The sequence below is a fragment of the Furipterus horrens genome, unplaced genomic scaffold (genome assembly GCF_987537825.1).
Source record: "Furipterus horrens unplaced genomic scaffold, mFurHor1.1.pri manual_scaffold_6, whole genome shotgun sequence".
Lineage (NCBI taxonomy): Eukaryota > Metazoa > Chordata > Mammalia > Chiroptera > Furipteridae > Furipterus > Furipterus horrens.
In genome coordinates this window covers 16,173,258-16,195,208 of record NW_028327176.1, presented here as the reverse complement: position 1 = coordinate 16,195,208, position 21,951 = coordinate 16,173,258, and the positions used below count along the sequence as shown (strand labels likewise).

At 54.6% G+C, this 21,951-nt stretch overlaps 2 protein-coding genes across 4 annotated transcripts; both read left to right on the top strand.

Moving 5' to 3' along the window:
• Window positions 1-7,494, top strand: EMILIN1 (elastin microfibril interfacer 1). Its single transcript, XM_090281044.1, has 8 exons — window positions 1-622; window positions 1,539-1,664; window positions 2,135-2,355; window positions 3,473-5,383; window positions 5,747-5,863; window positions 6,309-6,326; window positions 6,469-6,606; window positions 7,063-7,494. Exons 1-8 carry the CDS (start codon window positions 453-455, stop codon window positions 7,392-7,394), a joined length of 3,033 nt encoding a protein of 1,010 aa, XP_090137170.1. The 5' UTR covers window positions 1-452; the 3' UTR covers window positions 7,395-7,494.
• A 665-nt stretch (window positions 7,495-8,159) lies between these two features.
• KHK (ketohexokinase) lies at window positions 8,160-21,213 on the top strand. 3 transcript variants are annotated; one of them, XM_090281038.1, is made up of 9 exons: window positions 8,160-8,765; window positions 13,834-13,950; window positions 16,150-16,284; window positions 16,480-16,614; window positions 18,483-18,555; window positions 19,247-19,393; window positions 20,466-20,554; window positions 20,689-20,846; window positions 20,932-21,213. In XM_090281038.1, the coding sequence occupies exons 1-9, from the start codon at window positions 8,674-8,676 to the stop codon at window positions 21,015-21,017; spliced, it is 1,032 nt and encodes a 343-aa protein (XP_090137164.1). In that variant the 5' UTR covers window positions 8,160-8,673; the 3' UTR covers window positions 21,018-21,213. The 3 variants fall into 3 exon arrangements, with proteins under 3 accessions (XP_090137164.1, XP_090137166.1, XP_090137165.1); XM_090281040.1 differs by lacking the exon at window positions 16,480-16,614 and having other exon boundaries at window positions 8,161-8,765; XM_090281039.1 differs by lacking the exon at window positions 16,150-16,284 and having other exon boundaries at window positions 8,163-8,765.
• The last annotated feature ends 738 nt before the right edge of the window (window positions 21,214-21,951 follow it).

Here is a 21,951-nt window from a genome sequence, read left to right as displayed (position 1 = left end):
CGCCCCACACAGCCACTCTTGCGCCTCTGAACAGCCACAGGGGTAAAGTCCTGTCACCCCCAGGATCCGGTCTTTGGGGAAAACAGATAAGGAGACCAGAAGAGGGCCAGCTGGGGCGTTTGGGAGGAGGCCCAGGAAGCAGCATCTGAGAGGGGCAGGCAACAGGCGCAGGAGGCTGGGGGCACAGAGAACAAACTCCTCTCTGAGGTGGAGAAGAGGAGAGCGGAAGGAACCAAGGGAGGGACAGCCGGGAGCCTGAGGAGGAAAGAGGAGGGGGAGAGGGGTCAGGCCAGGAGGCCAAGGAGGAGGCGTGTGGCTGGGGGCTGCCAGCAGGAAGCTGGGGACAGGACCCAACCCTGGACCCTTGGAGCAGTGGGCATCCCCGCTCCAGGCAGAGGCGCCAGTGGTCGGGCGGGATGTGCCTCTGAGGGCCACAGCGGAGCGCCCCCACCATGGCCCTCAGGACCCTCTGGAGCTGCTACCTCTGTTGCCTTCTGACCACAGCTGTGGGGGCGGCTAGCTACCCTCCTCGCGGTTACAGCCTCTACACAGGAAACGGTGGGGCTCTCAGCCCTGGGGGGCCCCAGACCCAGAGCGCCCCCCGGCCTGCCAGTCGCCACAGGTAAGTGTCTGGTGAAGAGGGTCCCAGCCCAAGGCTGAAGGTAGGTGGGAGGGTGGGTCTGAAGGTGAGTATTGGAGCCCTCACTGTGGCTGCCTGTCCAATGCAGGGGAGAGGGGGAGAGGAAGCCCAGCCATCAGATGGCTCCTCACATGCCCACCTTCCTGTGGGTGTTTCCAGCACCCCCCCTCCCGAATAGAACTCCCCCCTCCTCCCCATGGGACCTGCAGTTAGGTACCTAGGGAGACTACCGTGAAGGACATGGGCCAGGCCTTCCTGCCAGCTGTGGACCAGCCTGGGATCCTCCAGCAGACCTTTCCTCCCTTCCTAGGGCTTCCTCGGCCCGTCCAGTAATCCATGATTCTGACACCGCTTTTGCTCTGATCCTTTCGGCTCTCCAGCTGGACGGACACTGATCAGAGGCCAGCATGATTGGGGCTGAGAGTGTAGAACTGCAAACCTCCTGGGGACAGGGCTCATCAATGGCTTATTCTCTGTGTGACCCTGAGCTGGACCCCTGCCCGCCCAGTCCTCTCCCCTGAGGGATGGGTGGAAGCCAGCATCCAGGGAATCACCAGAGGGCCACACTAAGCTGGAGACTGAGACAGGAAAGGGACACGAATGAATGGGTGAATTCAGAGGCTCCCCGGGACCCACTCCCCAGCCATGAGGATCAACTTCTCATAGTTGTGGTTTTCCACTCTATGCCTCCTCTCCTGTCTTGAAAAGTCTTTATCGACTCCGGCAACACAGGAAGGCGTGGGGTGGGGTGGGGGGCCTGCCCCTGCCAGAGCCCTGCTCCCACTGGTCCCCAGGGCTCCTTCATCCTTTGACCCTCAGTCAGCCCCTCTGGGAGCCCCTGGGCCCTCCTCTGGGGTGTGTCTCTGGCTCTTGGGCCTAGGTGGGGTTGTGCCTGCAGGAACTGGTGTGCCTACGTGGTGACCCGGACAGTGAGCTGTGTCCTTGAGGATGGAGTGGAGACCTTCATCAAGCCCGACTACCAGCCCTGTGGCTGGGGCCAGCCCCAGTGTCCCCGCAGCATCACGTGAGCCCCAGCACTGGGGAGTGGGTACCTGGTGGGGACTGAGCTAGGACAGCAGGCGGGCAGCCAACGCAGGGAATTTGTACAAGGCAGGTAGAAAGGGGCAGAACCAGGGGCTTCAGTCAGAGCCATTTTGAGGAGATGCTGAGGCAGCAGTTTGGCTAAAGGGGTACTGTGGGCACACTTGAATAGACCACCCCGCCAGCCCCCGAATACTTCTCTGGGCCACGTCATTCTCAAGGAGAGGAGTTTAAGGTTCCAGCACAAGACAAGGCGGGGAAGAGCAGGGATGTGGCTGCTGGCCAATAAGCTGACAGCTGTCAGCTGAGCAAGACCACATGTTGAACCTGAATGGTAAGGAGGACCCGGCCTGAGGGTCCTTGCCCACCAGCAGTTGCCCATCTCCGAGGACAGAGGCCATGGTCACTGACAGTACAGGGAAGAGTAAAGAATCCTCCCACCACCTCTCCCAGGTACCGCAGCTTCCTCCGTCCTCGCTACCGCGTGGCCTACAAAACAGTGACGGACATGGAGTGGAGGTGCTGTCAGGGGTATGGGGGTGAGGACTGCGCTGAGAGCCCTGCCCCGGCATTGGGTCCTACACCTACTACCCCACGCCCCCGGACCCGGCCTGGCCGCCCCAACCTCTCTGGCTCCAGTGCAGGCAGCCACCTGAGTGGACTAGGGGGAGAAGGTGAGTCTGGGAGCCCTGGAGAGAGAAGTGGGAGACGGTGTTGGTTGGAAAATGTGGGGGCAGGCTGCTGGGGAAGCCCCGTGTTCCAAGTCAGAATAAAAGAAAAAGAGTTAATGCAATCCCTGAGATTCCCTGTCCATATGTGTGCGTGTGTGTATGCATGTTTATGCATGCGTGTGCATGCACGCCAGACAGAGATGGAGAGATTGAGAGGGACCAGAAAAAAAGAAAGCATAGAAAGTGAATGTGCTTACGCCCACATGTGGCCAAGATACTTCCTAGTTGGGAACAGCTGTGGGAAGAAGGGGGCATTCCTTCAGAAGCGGGTCCAAGGGGATAGACGGTTGAGACTACAAGTCCTAGCATGCACTGCAACTGACTACAGGTCCCAGGCCCCTCAGTGGCCTCTGGAGACCACAGGTCCCAGAATGCAGCAGTCCCTTTCGCTTTCCCCTGTGTGCTGGGCACTGTGGATGTGCTGTGTTTGCCTGCCAGGGAGAAAACCATGTTGTAATTATGGAAACAGGAACTTCTGGCTGACTCTCCCCGCATCCAGCTAGAGCCCCGACAGCCTAACTGCAGAACCCTGTTTGTCCCCGGTGGTGTGTAGAGGTGCTGCAAGGAATAGCCACTGTCATGCAGTCCACAGGGCCTCCCCACATTCCTGTTTCACTTGCCCTGAGGGAGCAGCATAGTGTCATACCTATTTCATAGAAGGAAACAGTTTGCATAAAGTTAAGAGGCCCTCTGGTCAGTGAAAAGGACATGGGCTTGGTGGTCAGACACATGACCTGAGTTTGAAACTTGGCTCTGCCACTTATTTAACTTGTAACCCGAGGCCCAGTTACTTAAGCTCTCTGGTCCTCTGTTTCCAAATCTACAAAATGGGAAGAGCTAATAGTAGCTGCCCAGTGAAATAGTTGTAAGGGGCAAAGACTTGGCCCATAGGCATTCAGTGAATGAGTTTCCTTCTGTCTTTTCTTGCCCAAATCACCCAGCTAAGGGGTGGGTGAATTAGCTCGGACCTCTGACCTTGGAGTTAGGGAGCTGGAGTAGGAGGTGGGCACTGAGCACTGAAGGTCCAGCCCCTCTCCCTATGTCTTCCCCTCTCTGCCAGGTCCTGGGGAGTCAGAGAAAGTGCAGCAGCTGGAGGAGCAGGTACAGAGCCTGACGAAGGAACTGCAGGGTCTTCGGGGTGTCCTGCAGGGACTGAGTGGGCGCCTGGCAGAAGACATCCAGAATGCTGTGGAGACGGCCTTTAATGGGCGGCAACAGCCAGCAGATGCAGCTGCCCGCCCTGGTGTGCATGAAACCCTCAACGAGATCCAGCAGCAGCTGCATCTCCTGGACAAGCGCATCTCCACCCACGACCAGGAGCTGGGCCATCTCAACAACCATCACAGTGGTGGTGGTGGCGGTGATGGCAGAGCCCTGGACCCAACCCCAGCCCCTCCTGGCCACAGCAAGGAGCTGCTGCAGGAGCTGGAGCAGCGGCTGCAGGAGTCCTGCTCTGTGTGCCTGGCGGGGCTGGATGGCTTCCGCCGGCAGCAGCAGGAGGACAGGGAGCGGCTGCGAGGACTGGAGAAGCTACTGGCTTCTGTGGAGGAGCGGCAGCGGCAGCTCGCTGTGCAGGCTGTGGGCCGCAGGCCCCCTCAGGAATGCTGCCCTCCAGAGCTGGGCCGGCGACTGGCAGAGTTGGAGCGGAGGCTGGAGGTGGTGTCTGGTTCAGTGACAGTGCTCAGTGGGCGGAGAGGCACTGAGCTGGAAGGAGCAGTGGGGCAGGGGGGCCATCCCCCAGGCTACACCAGCTTAGCATCCCGCCTCTCCCGTCTGGAGGACCGATTCAACTCTACCCTGGGTCCCTTGCAGGAGCAGGAGGAGGGCTGGCCTGGGCGTCCTGGGGGACTGAGTCACTGGCTGCCTACTGCCCGGGGCCGACTAGAGAAGCTGGAGGGGCTGCTGGCCAATGTGAGTGAGGATCTAGGTGGCCGGCTGGACCTGCTGGAAGAGCAGGTGGCAGGGGCTGTGCAGGCCTGTGGGCAGCTCTGCTCTGGGGTCTTGGGGGAGAAGGACTCCCAAGTCACTGAGATCCTCAGTGCCTTGGAGCGCAGGGTGCTGGACAGTGAGGGGCAGCTGCGGCTGGTGATCTCTGGCCTACACAAGGCGGCCCAGCAGGCTGCACTGGAGGGACTGCAAGGGCTTGTGGGCCAGCTCCAGGGTCGTGTTGATGCCCAGGATGAGACAGTTGCAGAGTTCACACTTCAGCTCAATCTCACAGCTACACGGTTGGGCCAACTGGAGGGTCTACTGCAGGCCCGTGGAGATGAGGGCTGTGGGGCCTGCGGTGGTGTCCAAGAGGAACTGGGCCGCCTTCGGGATGGCGTGGAGCGCTGCTCCTGCCCCCTCCTACCTCCACGGGGCCCTGGGGCTGGCCCAGGTGTTGGAGGGCCAAGCCGTGGGCCTCTGGATGGCTTCAGTGTGTTTGGGGGCAGCTCAGGCTCAGCTCTACAGGCCCTGCAAGGAGAGCTTTCCGAAGTTATTCTCACCTTCAGCTCCCTCAATGACTCACTGCATGAGCTCCAGACCACTGTGGAGGGCCAGGGCGCTGATCTGGCTGACCTGGGAGCCACCAAGGACCGCATCATCTCTGAGATTAACAGGCTGCAGCAGGAGGCCACAGAACATGTTATGGAAAGTGAGGAGCGCTTTCGAGGCCTGGAGGAGGGACAGGCACAGGCTGGCCAGTGCCCCAGCCTAGAGGGGCGCTTGGGCCGTCTCGAGGGAGTCTGTGAGCGGTTGGACACGGTGGCTGAGGGACTGCAGAGCCTACGTGATGGCCTTTCCAGACACGTGGCTGGGCTCTGGGCCGGGCTACGGGAAACTAACAGCACCAGCCAGACACAGGCAGCCCTGCTGGAGAAGCTGCTGGGGGGGCAGGCCGGCCTGGGCAGGCGACTTAGTGCCCTGAACAGCTCGCTGCTGCTCCTGGAGGACCGGCTTCACCAGCTTAGCCTGAAGGACCTCACTGGTGAGGGGACAAGAGGAGGCCTGGGGTGGTTGTGGCAGGGAACCCCTTTCAAGTCCTTTCTCCCTCTGTCAGAACAGCCCAGCCTTAACCTCACCTACTTTTGCCTTGCTCGGCCCAGCATGAATTGCATACCCATAATTGTCCCAAGGGTTGGTTTATCAACAAGGGATGATTCAAGGTCCCAGCTCCCCACCCTCCCCTGGTGACTCAGGGCTGTGGACAGAGGTGGGCTGCTGCTCTGCCAGCCAGGTATCCAGCATGAACAGTGAGGGGCCCCATCACCCTGTCTGTGGAGCCATCTCCCTCTTTGTCCTTTGGAAACTCCTTTTCTGGCTCTCCTTCAACAGACTTTTGTCACCGTAGGGCCTGCAGGTGAGGCTGGGCCCCCAGGGCCTCCTGGAGTACAGGGGCCCCCAGGCCCTGCAGGACCTCCAGGACCTCCAGGCAAGGATGGACAAAAGGGGCCCATCGGGCCACCAGGTATGTGGGCTGAGATCCTTACTACAGCCAAGGTTACCACCATTCTGGGCAGCCCCAGGCTTGACACTTCCCTCTGAACTTGACAGGGAATGAGGGAAAGGGCCAAAGAACTGGGGGATCCTAGATGGCTGATAGTGATTAGGAAAGTGACTAGGAGCTGGGACAGTCACTGTGTTGCCTAATTGGATATGGTGGCCTCACTGCTGTATTGAAGACCAAGGTTGAGCCTACATGGGTTGTGTCAGGTGTGAAGGGCTGGTGGCTAAGGGCACAGGCCCAGCAGTTAAACAAGTTAAACAGCCTGGACCTATTCCTCCTTTTCTTGGTTCCCCCATCCTTGCTTTGAAATCTGTATAGCACCTAGCACAGCTGGATACTCAGCAGATGTTTGCTGAGTGACTTAGAACTGCTCTACCTCTCACTGCTCCCTTTCCTCCTCCCACAGGTCCTCAAGGTGAACAGGGTAAGTTCTCATTTGATGCTGGAGAGAGGGGAACTAAAGTAGGGGTTAGAGGATGGAAGGTCTCAGTCAGCCATGGGGATAGAAACTCTGGAGGGGAAGGGGGCTGGGCATCTACTCTGACACCCACCCCACCCCCTTCCAGGAGTGGAGGGGGCACCAGCAGTCTCTGTGCCTCGGGTGGCTTTTTCAGCTGCCCTAAGTCTGCCCAGGTCTGAACCAGGCACAGTGCCCTTCGACAGAGTCCTGCTCAATGATGGGAACTATTATGATCCAGAGACGGGTAAGCCTGCTAGGGGGCTGGCTGGGCATTGGGGGATGGATGCGGGGGGTGGGGTGGGGGAGGGGGGATGGGTGGGAGAACCAGTGGAGAGGCTATGCAGTGATATGTTCTCATTCTTGCCCCTTTACACAACGTGAATCTCTTCATGCTTCAATTTGGGGAGAACCCTATTCTTTCCTTCATTTATTCATTCTCACCACAGCTTGGGCTGACCCCTGGGGAGGAGTCATTCCTTCAACAGCTCTTTATTGGGGGCCTGCTCCTGCCCAGGCAGCTTTGAGTGCTGGGGATGCGGTAATGAACAAAACACCAAATGCCCTGCCCTTGTGGAGCTTATGCCCTCATGCAAGAAAAGTGAAAAGACCCAGCAGGTCCCTCTCTAATCCAGGAGTTATGGGTCTGGAAGCCTTCTCAGCCCTGCCACCTGTCTCTTCTGACTGCCATCCTTGTCCCCAGGCATATTCACCGCACCACTGGCGGGACGCTACTTGCTGAGCGCGGTACTGACTGGGCACCGGCACGAAAAAGTAGAGGCTGTTCTGTCCCGTTCCAACCTGGGCGTGGCCCGCATAGACTCCGGTGGCTACGAGCCTGAGGGCCTGGAGAATAAGCCAGTGGCCGAGAGCCAGCCCAGCCCCGGAGCCCTGGGAGTCTTCAGTCTCATCCTGCCGCTGCAGGCTGGCGACACAGTCTGCATCGACCTGGTCATGGGGCAGCTGGCGCACTCAGAGGAGCCGCTCACCATCTTCAGCGGAGCCCTGCTTTACGGGGACCTGGAGCTGCAATAGGCGTAGGCAGGGGGCCTGGCCGACCTGCCCGAAGTGTCTCTGCCTGCCAAAGAGCCGTGGGGGCGGGGGGTCCCGCCTTGGACTGGGCACTGACCTGGCACCCCAGCCCTGGGTGAGTCGCTGTCTCCAGACCCGCTGCAGCAAAGGCCCTCTGAGCAGCCTCCGTCCCTCTCCCCACGAACGGAGTGCGTCAGGTTGGCGTCTCCGGTGTCCCCTCGTCCAGACTTTTGGCCTGATCGCTGTCCCCTGCAGGACCCAGACTGCGGAGGAGCAGATCCTGGTAGCCTAGAAGCTCCCCCAACTGGCTTCTAGGCCAATTTCCTGGGTTCCAGGGCTCTCGCGAGGGTGCCCTGGCTCCCACCGCCATACTAAACTATTCAGGAATAAAGACACTTGGTTTTTTATAAAAAAACAGAACAAAACAAAACACGCCGTCTGCTTTAGTATGTTCGGGGGTAGACAGGAGTACACAGAGGGCAGAATGGGCGAGCCTCGGGTTCCAGACCGGCTCGCGCACTCCGCTTTGCGCCGCGTGGCTCTGCCCGCTAGGTGCGTCGGCGATTTAGAGCAGTCCCAGCTGGGCCCTCTTCCCGGTCACACGTGTTCCGCGGGTGTTCGCCAGGGGGCGCTGAGTGCCGCCTCTGGTCACGTGACCACCGCCGCTCACCTTGCGGCCCTGTGGTGGAGGCGGGGCCTCCGGCTGGGCTCGGCTGGGCCTCGGGCTGGGATTGGCTAATCCTCGGGGGCCGGACCGGCAGCAAACCTTCGGCTTATCCGGAGGCCGCGGCTACCAAGCCGGCTTAAACTCTTGGGTCTAGGGTGTAGAGTGGGATCCTCCGATGCAGGAGAGGCGGAGCAAGAGTCACCTTTCTACTGCACTTTTTTTTGCATTCGTGAGATTGCCTAGCTGTTCTTTAGATATGTTTGCATTAGCTCCGAGTCCGTCCGGCACATGAGGAAACCGAGGCCCAGAAGTGGGAGGCGTTGCCATCCGCTGGGCCACGCAATCTGCTAAGGCGAGGCCCGGGACCAAGACCTCGGGGTTTGCGCTCCCAGGCCCACTTGGGTCGGTGGGCTTGGGGAGCAAGGGCCCCACTGTGTTCTTTGCACCCCACTGCACCTTCTGCTGCTGCAGGAGGCTCCCTGGAGGAGGAGCTCGGGAGGCGGAGGAGGAGCCAGGGCAGCTTCGGGGCACGGGAACACAATCCTGCAGGATAAGAGCCGGAACCCGGGAGCAATCCCTGCAGCCCGGCAGGCAGAAAGTTACGGGAGCGGCCTCATGGAAGAGAAGCAGATCCTATGCGTGGGGCTAGTGGTGCTGGACATCATCAATGTGGTAGACAAGTACCCGGAGGAGGACACGGACAGCAGGTAGGGGCGGCCAGGCTCCCCGGAGACCCCAGGAACCGCTGCAGCCCCGCGTTTGTGCCTGGCGTCAAAGACTACAGGGCTGGGGCCGTGAGAGTCCAGCCTCGGAAGTCGATGCCCTTTGCCCTGTGTCCGGGACCTGGGGAAAGAATTGAGTCCTTTAGTAATAAGACCCAGGTTTTGGGTAGCATTGTGTTCGCCAGTTTCCATTTCAACCCTGGTAATGTGTAAGAAACGAAGTGATTTTTCTAAGGGCACACGGCTAGTACGTGGAGGACCAGTTAGTTAGTTTGTTTTTTAACAACAAGACCTATATCTTTGCCTCTCACCAGCATTCATTTCTCATTTATTTACCACATATATATCTCATTTATCTCCTTTAAAAAATTGAGGTAGATTACAATAAGAAGTATGTGTAGTTAGTTAGATTGTGCAAGAACATTTAAAGCCATGGTGTTTGAGCTTCACTATAGCTCAGGGCTTACAGACACTGGGGGACCTTTAAGGGGCTGTGGGTTATAGGTAGAGCTGATTCCTGTGCCGGGACAGACTTTTCTCTGGTCTGAAATTCCAACAGGGGTTTACCCGAAGTCCTTTTTACAAAAGTCAGTTGGCAACATAATGGAAAACATCCATCTGGGTTGTCTGGTGGAAGTTGAAGAGTCATTTGTTTGTTCTTATATTTACTCTTGATAAGAACTACACCGTTACCTTGTAATCCCAAAAAGCACTTCTGTGGGCAGAATACAGGGCTTTTTCTTCAGGAAGTCCAGTGTTTAGAATACAGAGAAGAATTGCTCCTTGGCTATCAGTTGTCTCAGTCAGGAACTGGATAAAAGGCCGGTTCAAGGCTGAGCTCAGCAAGACTCTAGGCGCTGATAGCCATGAGGCTGAGGGGGGAGACCAGGCATGCCTCAGGCTCTGGGTCCATCCAGCACTGTCACGTGTGATCACACTTTCCTCACAGCAGCCTATGGGAAGCGTGTACAACTCAGTCAAATCCTTTCTTTCTTTTTTAAAATATGTCTTATTGATTATGCTATTACAGTCGTCCCAATTTCTTTTCCCCCTGCTCCCCTCCACCCAGTGACCCCCTCCCTCCAGCTATCCCCCCCCTTTTAGTCCATGTCCATTGGTTGTGCATATAGTTCTTCTCAACCTCTTCCTGTCTACTCCATTCCCTCCTACTATGCTTAATTACTGCATCATCTCCCTCCCTTTTCCCCCTTCCCCCTCTCCGCTGACCTCCCCTCAATATGTTCCCTATGCCTATAGTTCTTTTCACACTCTCATTGTCTACTTAGTTTGCCTTTGTTTTGATTCCCTAGCTTTTGTTGTTGGTTGTTGTGATACAGTTTTCATTTAATGTTCATAGTTTTGATCCTCCTTCTTCTAAACACGTCCCTTTAACATCTCATATAACAGTGATTTGGATCTAATGAACTCCTTAAGTTTTACTTTGCCCTGGAAGCACTTTCTCTGCCCTTCTATTCTGAATGACAGTTTCGCTGGATAGAGTAGTAATCGTGGTTGTAGGTTTTTGCTTTTTGTTACTTTGAATATTTATTGCCAGTCCCTTCTTGCCTGCAGGGTTTCCTTTGAGAAATCAGCTGATAGTCTAATTGGGACCCCTTTGTACATAATTATCTTCTTCTCTCTTGCTGCTTTTAAGATTTTCTCTTTATCTTTAATTTTTGACATTTTGATTATAATGTGTCTTGGTGTGGTTCTCCCTGGGTCCAATTTTTCTGGAACTCTGTGCTTCCTGGACCTGTAAGTCTATTTCCTTCCCCAAGTTAGGGAACTTCTGCTTCATTACTTTTTCACATAATTTTTCAATTTCTAGTTCTTCTTCACCTTCTGGCAACCCTATAATTCAGATGTTTGCTCGCTTATAGCTGTCCCAGAGGTTTCTGAGCCTCTCCTCATATTCCTCACTTTTTGTTTCCTCTTTCTGCACTGGTTGACTGTTTGTTCCTTCCCTGTATTCCGATTTGTTGATTTGATCTCTGGTTTTCGTTTCCTTACCACTTGTCTCGTATGTGTTTTCGTTCATTTCAGCAGGGCTAGCCTTCATTCCTTCCCCGTCGTGTTCAATATCTTTTGTTAATTCTGTCAGCTGCCTTATGACTATAGTTCTGAACTGAGCCTCAGAAAGTTTTTCTATTTGTTCATCGGTTAATTCCTTTATCTGCTTTTTCATTAGCTTCATGACTGGTATTTCAATAATTATTTCTGTCATTCTGTTTTCGTTTATCTTTCCTTCTTGGGCGGGGCTGTCACACCTCCTATGCTATCAGATGCAGAGCCCTGAGCACTCATCACAACCTGGCGACCTTTTTCACCACACTGTGGCACTTTGTGTAGGGGCAGGGGTCCAAGATCGATTCCTGCCTTTACTCTCCGCTGAGAGACTGGGAGCCTGTTCCTCCGTCCCCACGCCCTCTGGGCCTCACAGTCCGAGGCAATGGGGGACTGCCTTCCCCAGCGTTAGAATCGTGAACTGACGGGCCTCGGCTGCCGCCGGGACTACTCCCCTGGCGTTTCTCGCAGTCCCGCCGCTATCCCCGCTGCTGCCGCGGACAGCACAGCCCGACCTTTCCATCCCAGTTTCGCCCCTCCTACCCGTCCGGACGAGCACCACTGGTTTATAACTTCATACATTGGACTTCCATGTAGTTTTATTTTCTGAAATTTCTGGTTATTTTTGGTTTTGAGGTAGTTGTATTCCTTGTTAGTTGTGGAGGGAGATGGAGCGTGTCAGTCTAGGTCTCCATCTTAGCTGGAAGTCCAAATCCTTTCTTTATAGATGTGGAACATGTGTAGAAATTAAATTGTTTTGGTAAGGCCATGTGGTTAATGCAGGGCAGAGCTGTAATCACAGCCCAAGCCTCCGAGCTCCGAGGCTCATGCTCAGCCCTCGGTCATCTCTCATGCTCCCTTCCCTATTGCTGCTGCCTGTCTCCTGGAGCTGAGCCTTTGCTCTGGGCTGCCTCATTTGCCAGAGGTTCGAGCTTCTTGCCAGGGGTGCAGGGGCAGTGGGGGAGAGGCAGAAGGGTATGCCCACCCACCGAGATCAAGACAGCCCTAGGACAGGGTGTGCAGTGAGGAGCCAGGCTTCCCCTCAGGAGACCAGTACACATCCGGACACACAGGTCCCCCAAGGACAGTGGCAGGCCCGAGGAAGACCCAGAGTGTCTCTTTCAACCAGAGCTGGAGCCCCATGGAGGCTAGGCTGGGGGAGATCCTGCCACCCTGCCTGAAGAGACCTTTTCCATGTTCTCCATGCCTGTGCCGTTCAGGGTGGGCCTCCCTCTCCCCCAGACCCATGGCTCTGCTCCTCTGCAGAGCCCTGTAGTTGTCCTTAGGGTCTCTCTCATGCTCCCATCGCACGCAGCCCAGCTCCTGGACTCTGTTGTGCCTCCCAGATGAGCAGGCCTGAGTAGGGAGTGCAGTCCTTCCCAGCCATCTCAGCCCCACCTGCCCCAGGCTCTCTGTGCTCCATGGGTAGCTGGGGACTCTCAGGAGCTGCCACCACCAGCTGCTCAGCCAGACCCCTGAGGAACGGCCCTGGCTCCCAGCATCCAGACTGAGAAGAGCCTTCCAGAAAGCATTTTCATGTTCATCAGAGCCTTTCTGCACATAAAGTTGGGTAGCAGTGTGACTTTGAGGGGTTTCCACAGAATAAAACTGGATACTTTTTCTTTGAAACCTCATCCAAGCTGGGGCCTGACTACTTCCCATTCAAAAATGCAGAGTCCATTGCAGTGGTTTGGGAGTCAGGAAAACTGGGTTCTAATATCAGCTCTGTCATTAACTATTGGTGTGATTTTGATCAAGTCAGATCCCCCTGGGCTCCTTCTCTCTTCTCTGCATGAAAATTTCTCTAAAGCTCCTAGCTTGAGAAACGTTTGGCCCTTTACAAATTAGTATTTTTCTTTCTAATGAGATCATGGTCCCCTTTTCCCAAGGCTGAAGGGAAGTTCATGGTTAAGTTTTGTGTACAAATAAACTTTTGTCTAAAAATTCTGCTGAATTTATTTCCCTTAATTAGTGATTCTTTGATACTTGTCTGTCCCTCTTGTAATCTGTCACAGTTATTATTATTTTAGAACTGGGATACTAGAAATAGCAGCTTGCACTGTTTACCTCACAGCTTCATTGGAGCACAAATGAGACATCATTACAGTGTTTTGACTACATATGCATAAGTTATCATTCTTATTGTTGATGATGACAATGAAGTCAAACAGATGTATTTTGAGTTGTTCCCTCTTGTTAGACTTTCAGTAAAGATGGAGGGGAAAAGGTAACTATGTGAGGTGATAGATGTGTCAGTTAACCTTATTGTGGCAATCATTTCGCAATATGTATGTATATCAAATCACATTGCGCTTCTTAATCTTACGAAATGTTATATGTCAATTATGTTTTAATAAAGCTGAAAAAAGGAAAACAAGCAAAAAATATGGAGGAAAAGCTGATCTTCATCCAACAGTCTTTTCAACTTTTGGCATCGTAAAAGTTAGCTCTCCTTTGCATGCATGATCACAAAGTCCAGGTTCACTTGCCTTACTCATCTTACCCTGAGTTATTACCGAAACAACTCTCCTGAGACAGGAGCAGATTGTAGATGTGATACCTTTGGAAAGTGGCACTTGGAATTATCCAGCTCTCAAGGGAAGGCTGAAGGTACAGCAGCTCTACCTGGGGGAGAGGTGGGCCATTGACTTGGATGGGGAGCTAACCCAGCGGGAGTGAAACCCTCAGATGGTAATGAACCTGACTGAGTGGCTTCCTGATGTCATAAGAATAGGTGGAAAATAGAAATTAATCGCGGTGAACTTGAATTTAGCCTGGGCTGGGGAGACTGACCTGGTATTCAGCCGGGTCACTATCCTTTGTTGAGCGTTAGCTGCCCATCTAGGAAATGAGAAGAGTGGACTGGATGCTTTCTAGGGGAGTTCTCCTAGCTCTTACATTCTGTGGGCCCTACCCAAGGCACTGTGGTCAGCCGTGCTTATCCCAGGATGAGCCTGCTGGAGCTGCAGAGACCCTCCTTGTTTTACAGGTGCTTGTCCCAGAGATGGCAGCGTGGAGGCAATGCATCCAACTCCTGCACCGTTCTCTCCCTGCTTGGAGCCCGCTGTGCCTTCATGGGCTCACTGGCCCCAGGCCACGCTGCTGAGTGAGTTGAGGAGGGAGCACAGGAGGCCTCCCCACAGGGTGGAGGGGAAAGGAAGTCTTAACCCCAGATGTGTGGGCTGTAACGAATGGTTTGTGGCCACTAGAAATGCGTGGGAGGGGGACAAAGTGGAGTGCCAGCATCCCAGAGCCTCCCCAGGGTGGCTTATCTGCTCCTCAGATGTTCACACTGCTCCTATTAAAGGCTTCATTTCCACAGCCTGGCTCCTTGGCCACTCTCTGGGGTCTGCTTCAGCTGCCCCACCTTGTCCTTCCTTGCTCCCAACAGACTGCGGTGGATGTGACTTTGCTCTTCTTAACTCTCTCTTCCTGGCTATGCTTGAGGCAGGAGCAGTTACGGACATGTACCCATCGTCCCTCAGGGATGTCTGGCATCCATGGTCCAGGGTTACAGTTGCTTTCCCAGTTGAGGGGGCAGGGTCAGTGCCCATGTCCCCATTGCTCCCTGAAGCAGCAAGAGCACCCTGGCCAAGGACACCCTGGAGCCATGTGCTAAGGCTGGGCTCAGACCCATGCCTCCCAGCTCATCAGCTATGAGGCTGCAGCCTATAAGTGGCCCACATGCCATTCATGTTAGCTGCTGCAGGGACCCAAGAATTCTTTGACCCCTGGCACTGCCTACTCAGAAAGTGCTTATCAGTCACACACTTTGCCCACTGTGGGCACTGGGCAGGTTCCAGGTTGCTGGCCTGTGAAATATAGCCCTTTGAACCTTGGTTTAGGAGGACCTGCAAGAGCCCAGCCCCCTGAGCCACAGCCAGATTCCCTGCCTTTACCAGCTAGCAGGAAGCAAATTGGGGCGAGAGCCTGCCCATGAGGTGGGACAGTGGGACCCGAAGTCAACAGCTGGTCACTTATTAACCCTCTTCAGCTGCCAGAGGCAAGACTGGTTCTTACTTAGGGTAATGGACCCACCTTTATGTAGTAATCATGCTAATGGGTGGGCCATTCCAAATTATCCTCATGTGTTCAACAAACACTTAATGAGCACCTACCATGTGCCAGACACTGTAGGTACAAAAAGTTATTTGCAAAGCAAACCATATTTTCTATGCCGTGGGAAAGCCACTGTTTAATGGGTCCTTGACATGTAAGACAAGGATTGATGTCTTTTGTGTCTATCACGTGCTGTTGAGTCGGCTCCAACTCCTGGTAACCCTATGGATGAGTGACGTCCACAATGTCCTGTCCTCAATAGCCCTGCTCAGCTCCTGTGGCTTCTTTTATGGAGTTAGTCCATCTCATATGTGGTCTTCCTCTCTTCCTGCTGCCTTCTCTGTTCCCAGCATTATCTTTTCACCTTTACACAAATCTGTATTGTCCAGCTGTGTCGTTGCCATAAATGGGGCCCGCCATAGTGAGACAAGCCAGGACAGTGGCTCGGTGGCTGGCATAATGCCAGGTCTTGGGCACAAGACACTGACTTTCCAGAGGGGACCAGGCAGGGTAGGGCTGGCCTTGTTCTCCTGCTGGTGCAGTCTTCCTGAGTGGTTTCACTTGGATTGCAGGGGATTCTGAGTAAAAGGCCTGGACCAGGCCCGTACCGAGGGGTATCAGGCACTGGGAGCCTGTTCATTGCCCAGGAGGGTTCACCTTGCTGCAAGAGGAGAGGGCAGTGAGTGGACCTACCAAGGCAGCACCGCTTCTTGGTTGGGCATAGCCGAGGCAGGTGGGGAATGAGAGGAGTCATTGTAGAACTGGAAGGGACTCCAGAGAGAAGACTGCCATGAGGATGAGGGCACCCTCATGTGCAGAGGGCAGCTGGGGGCAAAGTATCACCTTGGTAATTATTAATTCTGTCTACGCTGTGCACCAAACCTGCCACAGTCCCCTCACCTGCTTGTTTCTGACAGGGCACATGCTGCTGGTCCCAAATCTGCCCCCGCTAGCTTTGTGAATGGAAGCAACTCCTTCCCAGCTTAAGTCCAAGTGAAGGACAGTGTCAGGGTTGGAATCTGCTTCATGTCAGGACCTAAAAGAATGTCCCTTAGTGTTCTCACTGATCTCCAGCCTATGCACTCCTGCCTCTCCTTCCTCCTTGCACAGCCTGTGACAGCTGGTGACTTCTAGTTTTCTCCTAGCCCCCTCTGCTTGCATCCTGGGTCCCTAGTGGCCCTCCCAGCTACCTTCCAGCCTCCAAACCTTATCAACTGCACCTCCCCCGGGTTACTTTGCCCGGCAGTTTTGTCCTGGATGACCTCCGCCACTATTCCGTGGACCTTCGCTACACAGTCCTTCAGTCCACAGGCTCCGTCCCCATCTCCACAGTCATCGTCAACGAGGCCAGTGGTAGCCGCACCATCCTACATGCCTACAGGTTTGTACACCTGTCTGCGCCTTGCCAGCTGCTGCCGCCATCACTGAACTTTAGAACAGGACCTTCTCTTGGAAGAGGGGTGCTCAGCACCCATGTGCTCCAGCACCCCTCCCCACCCCTGCAGAAGGTTCAGGCAGCTTGTAGGCTCTAATTTGTGTCTCCTTGCCCTCCCCTTGGCTCGGGCTCCGCCCCAAGTTTCCTGGTGGCTGACTTCAGGCAATGGGGTGTGGACGTGTCTCAGGTGGCCTGGCAGAGCAGGGGAGAGACCCCGTGCTCTTGCTGCATCGTCAACAACTCCAATGGCTCCCGTACCATTGTGCTCTATGACACGTAAGGCCCCCTGGCCTCGCCCTGCCACACCCACCAATCAGTTTCCTCCCTTGCCACCATGGGCATTGGCACCCCAGTTGCCTACCCTCTGTGGCCTCTCTACCAGAAATTGTTCCTATGCCCAACTGATCAGTGATTTCTGAATTGTTTTCAATTAGGGGAGGAGCCGGGTGGGGGAAGGGAAGAGCTTTGCTCTGCCTGGCAACTTGGTCTTGGTTAACACCAAGGATGGGCAGGCGTGCCTGTACGAAAAGTAATTTATGGTGTGATTCCTCCATAATTAGTCAATCAGCAGCCCGGGTTTGGGTATGGGGAAATTGTTTTGAGGAAAGAGGGATGGGAGATGTGACTCAAACCATCTTAAGCCCTGATGGGGACCCGGTGGAATTTCCAGGGTCAGCCTCAGAGTTGCCGACCCACAGCATGGCACCAAGGAGCTGGGGTTTGGGTGTTCAGACAAGGTGAGGCCCCACAGAGCTCCCAGCATAATGAGGTCAGATCACACACCTCATGTCATTTGCAGCCCTGGTTGAAGGAGAACATTGGGTCAGCAGATTAGGGCCCTCAGATGTAATGCTAAACAATGGGGAGGGAGGTCCCTTCAGGGTCCAAGGTACTGGGGGTACGTCCTGTGGGCTCAGATTCTTCTCATCTCCCCCAGATTCCCTCTTGAAGAATGTCAGAGGTTTAGTTTACTGAGAACCTAGTATGTGTCAGGTACTATGTTAGGGCTGAGGTGGCCCAAACTCAGCTGCCCTGGGGTTCAGGCCATCCCTACTGCCTAGCATGACCACTCAATCTGGGGGAGAGGGGCAGTTATCCCAGGACAAGCTGTATAACCAGTGGTCCCTGGGCTCTATGTGTCCCAGTGAATGAGAGAGTGGGCATACATGCTAGTGGCAATATTCACATTGGGCAATCCTAGCCATCTGCCCAGTAGGCAACAATCTGTAGTGACTCTCATCAAGGACACAACATGGGTATTCACAGGAAGGGAGGCAGAAGAGCTCTGCGGAGAGCTCTGAGGAGAAATGTTCATTGCCTACTGGCCTCAGTTCAGGCATATCCACACACAATATGTTACCTCCAGCCAACTGCAGCAAGCCCATGAGGCTGGGGGTTGGGGCCCCATTTACCGATGGGGAAGTAGCTTCGTAAAGGCCCAGGTCACACAGCTAGTTAAGTGGACAAAGGCTTCAGCTCTGCAATACAGAGAGGACATAGGCCACGTGTAGGTTTCTGGCCAAGGAGGATCAAGGCAGACCCTGGTGGAGTGTCCACACCTAACTTAGCCAAATATAAACTCATCCTCAAGCACTAAGCTTAACCTCACCATTGCAACACGTAGCTGCCAAACTCAGGACAGTGGTGCTGTCACTGCCGTGGTGCCAGAAGTTAGCGGGACCAGACCTGAGCTCCATGCAGAGTAGCCATAGCCTTTGTAGTTTCCTGGGGCACTGCATGCTGGGAGCTGTGTGTGCTGTTGGCAAGGGGAATTCTGGGAATTGTAGTCCTTGGTGTTCTTAGGGCCTTCTGGGAGATATGGTCTCAAAGGCACAGAAAACTGGCTCCTTGACAGGGACGGTTTCCCCTTAGAGAATAGCACAGCCTCAGACACGGCAAGGGGCACCCTAGCAAACTGCCTCCAGTCCGCTGTCTGGATAGAGCCAAATGGGGCAAGGTGTAGTTGTGAGTTTAGCTTGGGACAATCTGTCCTGGAGTTGGACCTCAGAAGCATTTGCTGTAGATCCAGCTTGCTGCCATGCTTGTCAGGGCCAGGCATAAGGACTCCAGCAGCCTGTTGGTTCCTGGTCCTGGCCGACCTCACCATGCCCCTTCTTCTCTGTCCCTTCCGTCTTGTGACTCAGGAACCTGCCAGATGTTTCTGCTGTGGACTTCGAGAAGGTTGATCTGACTCGGTTCAAGTGGATCCACATTGAGGCAAGCCCTGCCCTGTGCTTTGCAGGGCTCCACCTGCCAGCCCCTCCTCATGTTTTACCTCCTTCTTGGTTTCTTTGCACCAGGAAGTGCCTTAGGGATCGATAAATATGGCCCTCCTTGTCCCCTTTCCATCCTACTTTATGTTTTCAGGTAGGAAGCTAAGGCCCACAAAGGTTGGGTGACTTACTCAAGGTCACTCAGCAGGAGGGAGGCACCAGATAAATAATGCTGACTCCAGGCTAATCCCTGCTTTCTGTGTTACAGGCTGCCCTACCTCCCTCACACTGGCGGTGCCTGGCTGTGGGGGGCCTGACCCATTACCTCTGGGAGAGCCCGAGCCAGCACCCAAATACAGGGAACTAGAATCTTCATTACAAGAGAAGTTTTGGAGTCCGATTGGGAGAAAATCCCAAGAAGTCCTTAGTTCTAATCCTAGCCCTGTCGTTTAACTTATTACAGGTCCTTAGGAAAGTCTCTCTTATTCTTTAGTCTCCTGATTTATGAAATGGGAGGGCTGGTCAATAAGGTCTCTAAGGTATAGCTCTAGAATTTTGAGATTGAGGATGGGGTTCCAGCCCAGTCACCCCCAGCCTCTCTACCCCCTCGCCCAGAGTTTCAGCAGATAGGGAAGAACGAGCCAGATTGGCTGGGCACTTCCCACCTGGCCCTGAGCTGCCCTGCCCTGCCCCAGGGCCGGAATGCATCGGAGCAGGTGAAGATGCTGCAGCGGATAGAGCAGCACAATGCCAGGCAGCCTTCGGGGCAGAAGATCCGGGTGTCGGTGGAGGTGGAGAAAACCCGAGAAGAGTTGTTCCAGCTGTTTGGCTATGGAGACGTGGTGAGCGTCCCGCGACTTCTCTGCCACACCCAGCTGATTTGGTTCTTTAAAGGAGCTTGAGCATTCCCTTGTCTTGCCTGCCACGCCTGGAGGGCTAGCTACTCATATCTGGATGGTGTTAGTAGGAGGGGGACAAAGGAAAGAGGCCGACCCCAGCTTTGGGCTGTGGTGCAGCCTTCAGCAGTGGCCAAGGACAATTTCTCTGCCCCAGAGGGTGCATAGGTGTGAGGGTAGGTAGCCAAATGGCTTGGACAGGGCAATCCTTTGTGGAAGCATCTCCTCCCTGGGCCTCCTCATTCTTTTTCTCTGTCCAGTTAGGGGATAGGACTGTTCTCCGAGGTGTCCTTTGACTCTGGGGTGGGTGACAGGTTATGGGTGCCACTAGTGGGTGAAGGAGGATAGGAAGGGGACAGGCAGAAGGTGAATCTGAGCAGAGTAGGATCTAACTGGAATCTAGTTGACAAGCTTAGCATCGTTGCAGAAGCTGGTTGGCCCTCAACCTTGACTGCAGGTTAAGAGATAGGGATGCCCAAGCCCCATCCCTGTTTGTTATTTGATTGGTAGGGGTGGAGCCTGGGCTGAAGTATTTTTTAATAAAACTGTCTCCGGTGATTCTACTGTGTAGTTAGTGTTGGGGAGCTTTTGAGCCCCTACCCCTTTGTTTTTTAGATGAAGAAACCAGACCTAGAGGGCATAGTTGTATGAGGAAAACAAACTAAACTAAAGCGGAAATGCTCCTCTGAGTTGGCGGTTTAACTTGCAATAGTAGATTTCACCCCAAGATGGCGCTCAAGGGTCGCTCTGGGTTTTCAACTGGACGGAAATTCACTGATCTTAGAACAAATAGACCAGGAGGGCGTGTGTCACAATTGACAGGGTTGGATTCTGGCATATCTTGAGCAAGTACGAAAACGTGTTCCTGTGAGGCAGTGAAATACTATCTCGGAGGTTGGAGTGGCTTAGTTGGAGGAGCAGGGTTGTCGTATGGGGGCAATACTTGGCTGCCGGTGGTGAGTGACTGAGCTGGGACTAGAGTTAGGGTGATCATCAGCCTCTCTTCGACTGTCCACAGGTGTTTGTCAGCAAAGATGTGGCCAAGCACTTGGGGTTTCGGTCAGCAGTGGAGGCCCTGAGGGGCTTGTACAATCGTGTGAGCAAAGGGTGAGCTGGGGAACGCCAGGAAGAATTGGCGTGGGAACCGAGTGAGCCTGGACTCCAGGGTCTGCCCTGAGGAGGGGGAATGAGACTGGGGGCCAGGGGTGGGCTCGCACCCAGCTGAGCAGAGGGTCTTGCAGGGCTACACTGGTCTGTGCTTGGGCTGAGAAGGGCGCTGATGCCCTGGGCCCTGATGGACAACTGCTCCACTCGGATGCTTTCCCGCCACCCCGGGTGGTGGATACTCTGGGGGCCGGAGACACCTTCAATGCTGCGGTCATCTTCAGCCTGTCGCAGGGTGAGTACCCAGTGAGAGGCACAGGGCTGGAGCCTGGCCCTGCGCAGAAGGCCAGGCTGATCCAGCTACGCGTCCTTCCCTCCAGGAAAGAGCATGCAGGAGGCACTGAAGTTTGGCTGCCAGGTGGCCGGCAAGAAGTGTGGCCTGCAGGGCTTCGATGGCATCGCATGAGCGCCCTGTGGCAAGAAGCACCAGCTCACCCTTCCTTGGGGCCAGTATCACTGGCTACCATTGCCTTCTCCCCTCCATCCAGCCTGGCATCCGGGCTGCCCTGCTCCTGGGCAGATGCAGGCCATGGGAGGGCCCCGCCTGTGTCTTGGCGTGTCGCACTGCAAAGCCACAGAGCAAATAAATCTCCTTCCCGAGAGCCTGCTTCTTTCTGGCAGTCTGTTTGTCCTTCATGTCCAAACTACTCTGGCTGGGGCTCCTGGAGGCTTTGATACTATAGTCCTTCCCTCTCTTTTTTTCCATTCCCCCATTCACCTCCCCACCCAAGCCCAAAGAAGGGGCTGTCTAGACCAGAGCAGCAGAAATGCCCCAGGCTTGCCACCAGCTCTGCTCGTGGTGGCAGCTGGGTTCAGGGATACATAGAGACAGAGAGCCTTCCTGACTGGGGAGGACACTGAATTCCTTGTGCTCCCCAGGGAACCTTCCAAATAACCACAAATCATGGGAAAAGCTCCTTTGGGCCCCTGTACTGTCATAAGACTCCAGTTCCATGGCTCCAGGAGTGGCTCAAGCCGAGCCAACTTGACAGGCCAGTGGGCAGGGAGCCTACTCTGTGGTTTGGTGGGGTTTTTGCGTCCAAAAATAGCTTCCCAGTGACTGCTCCAAAGCCTGAAAGCTCCACCCTTGGAGCCACCTTGTAGTTAAGGCAGTGCCTCAGCCACAAATGTGATCCCAGATACCGAACGTTGCTGTCCCTGGGGAGACCAGGGCTGAGGCCATCAGGGAGTTGGGACAGGGTGTGTGAGGCCATAGACAAACCTGATTTCTGATCTGCCTCTTAATTAGCTGTGTCACCTTGGGTATATTATTGAACTCAATCTTCCTCAGTTTCTTCATCTGTCAAATGGAGCTAATTCTGTCTGGTCATAGAATTGTT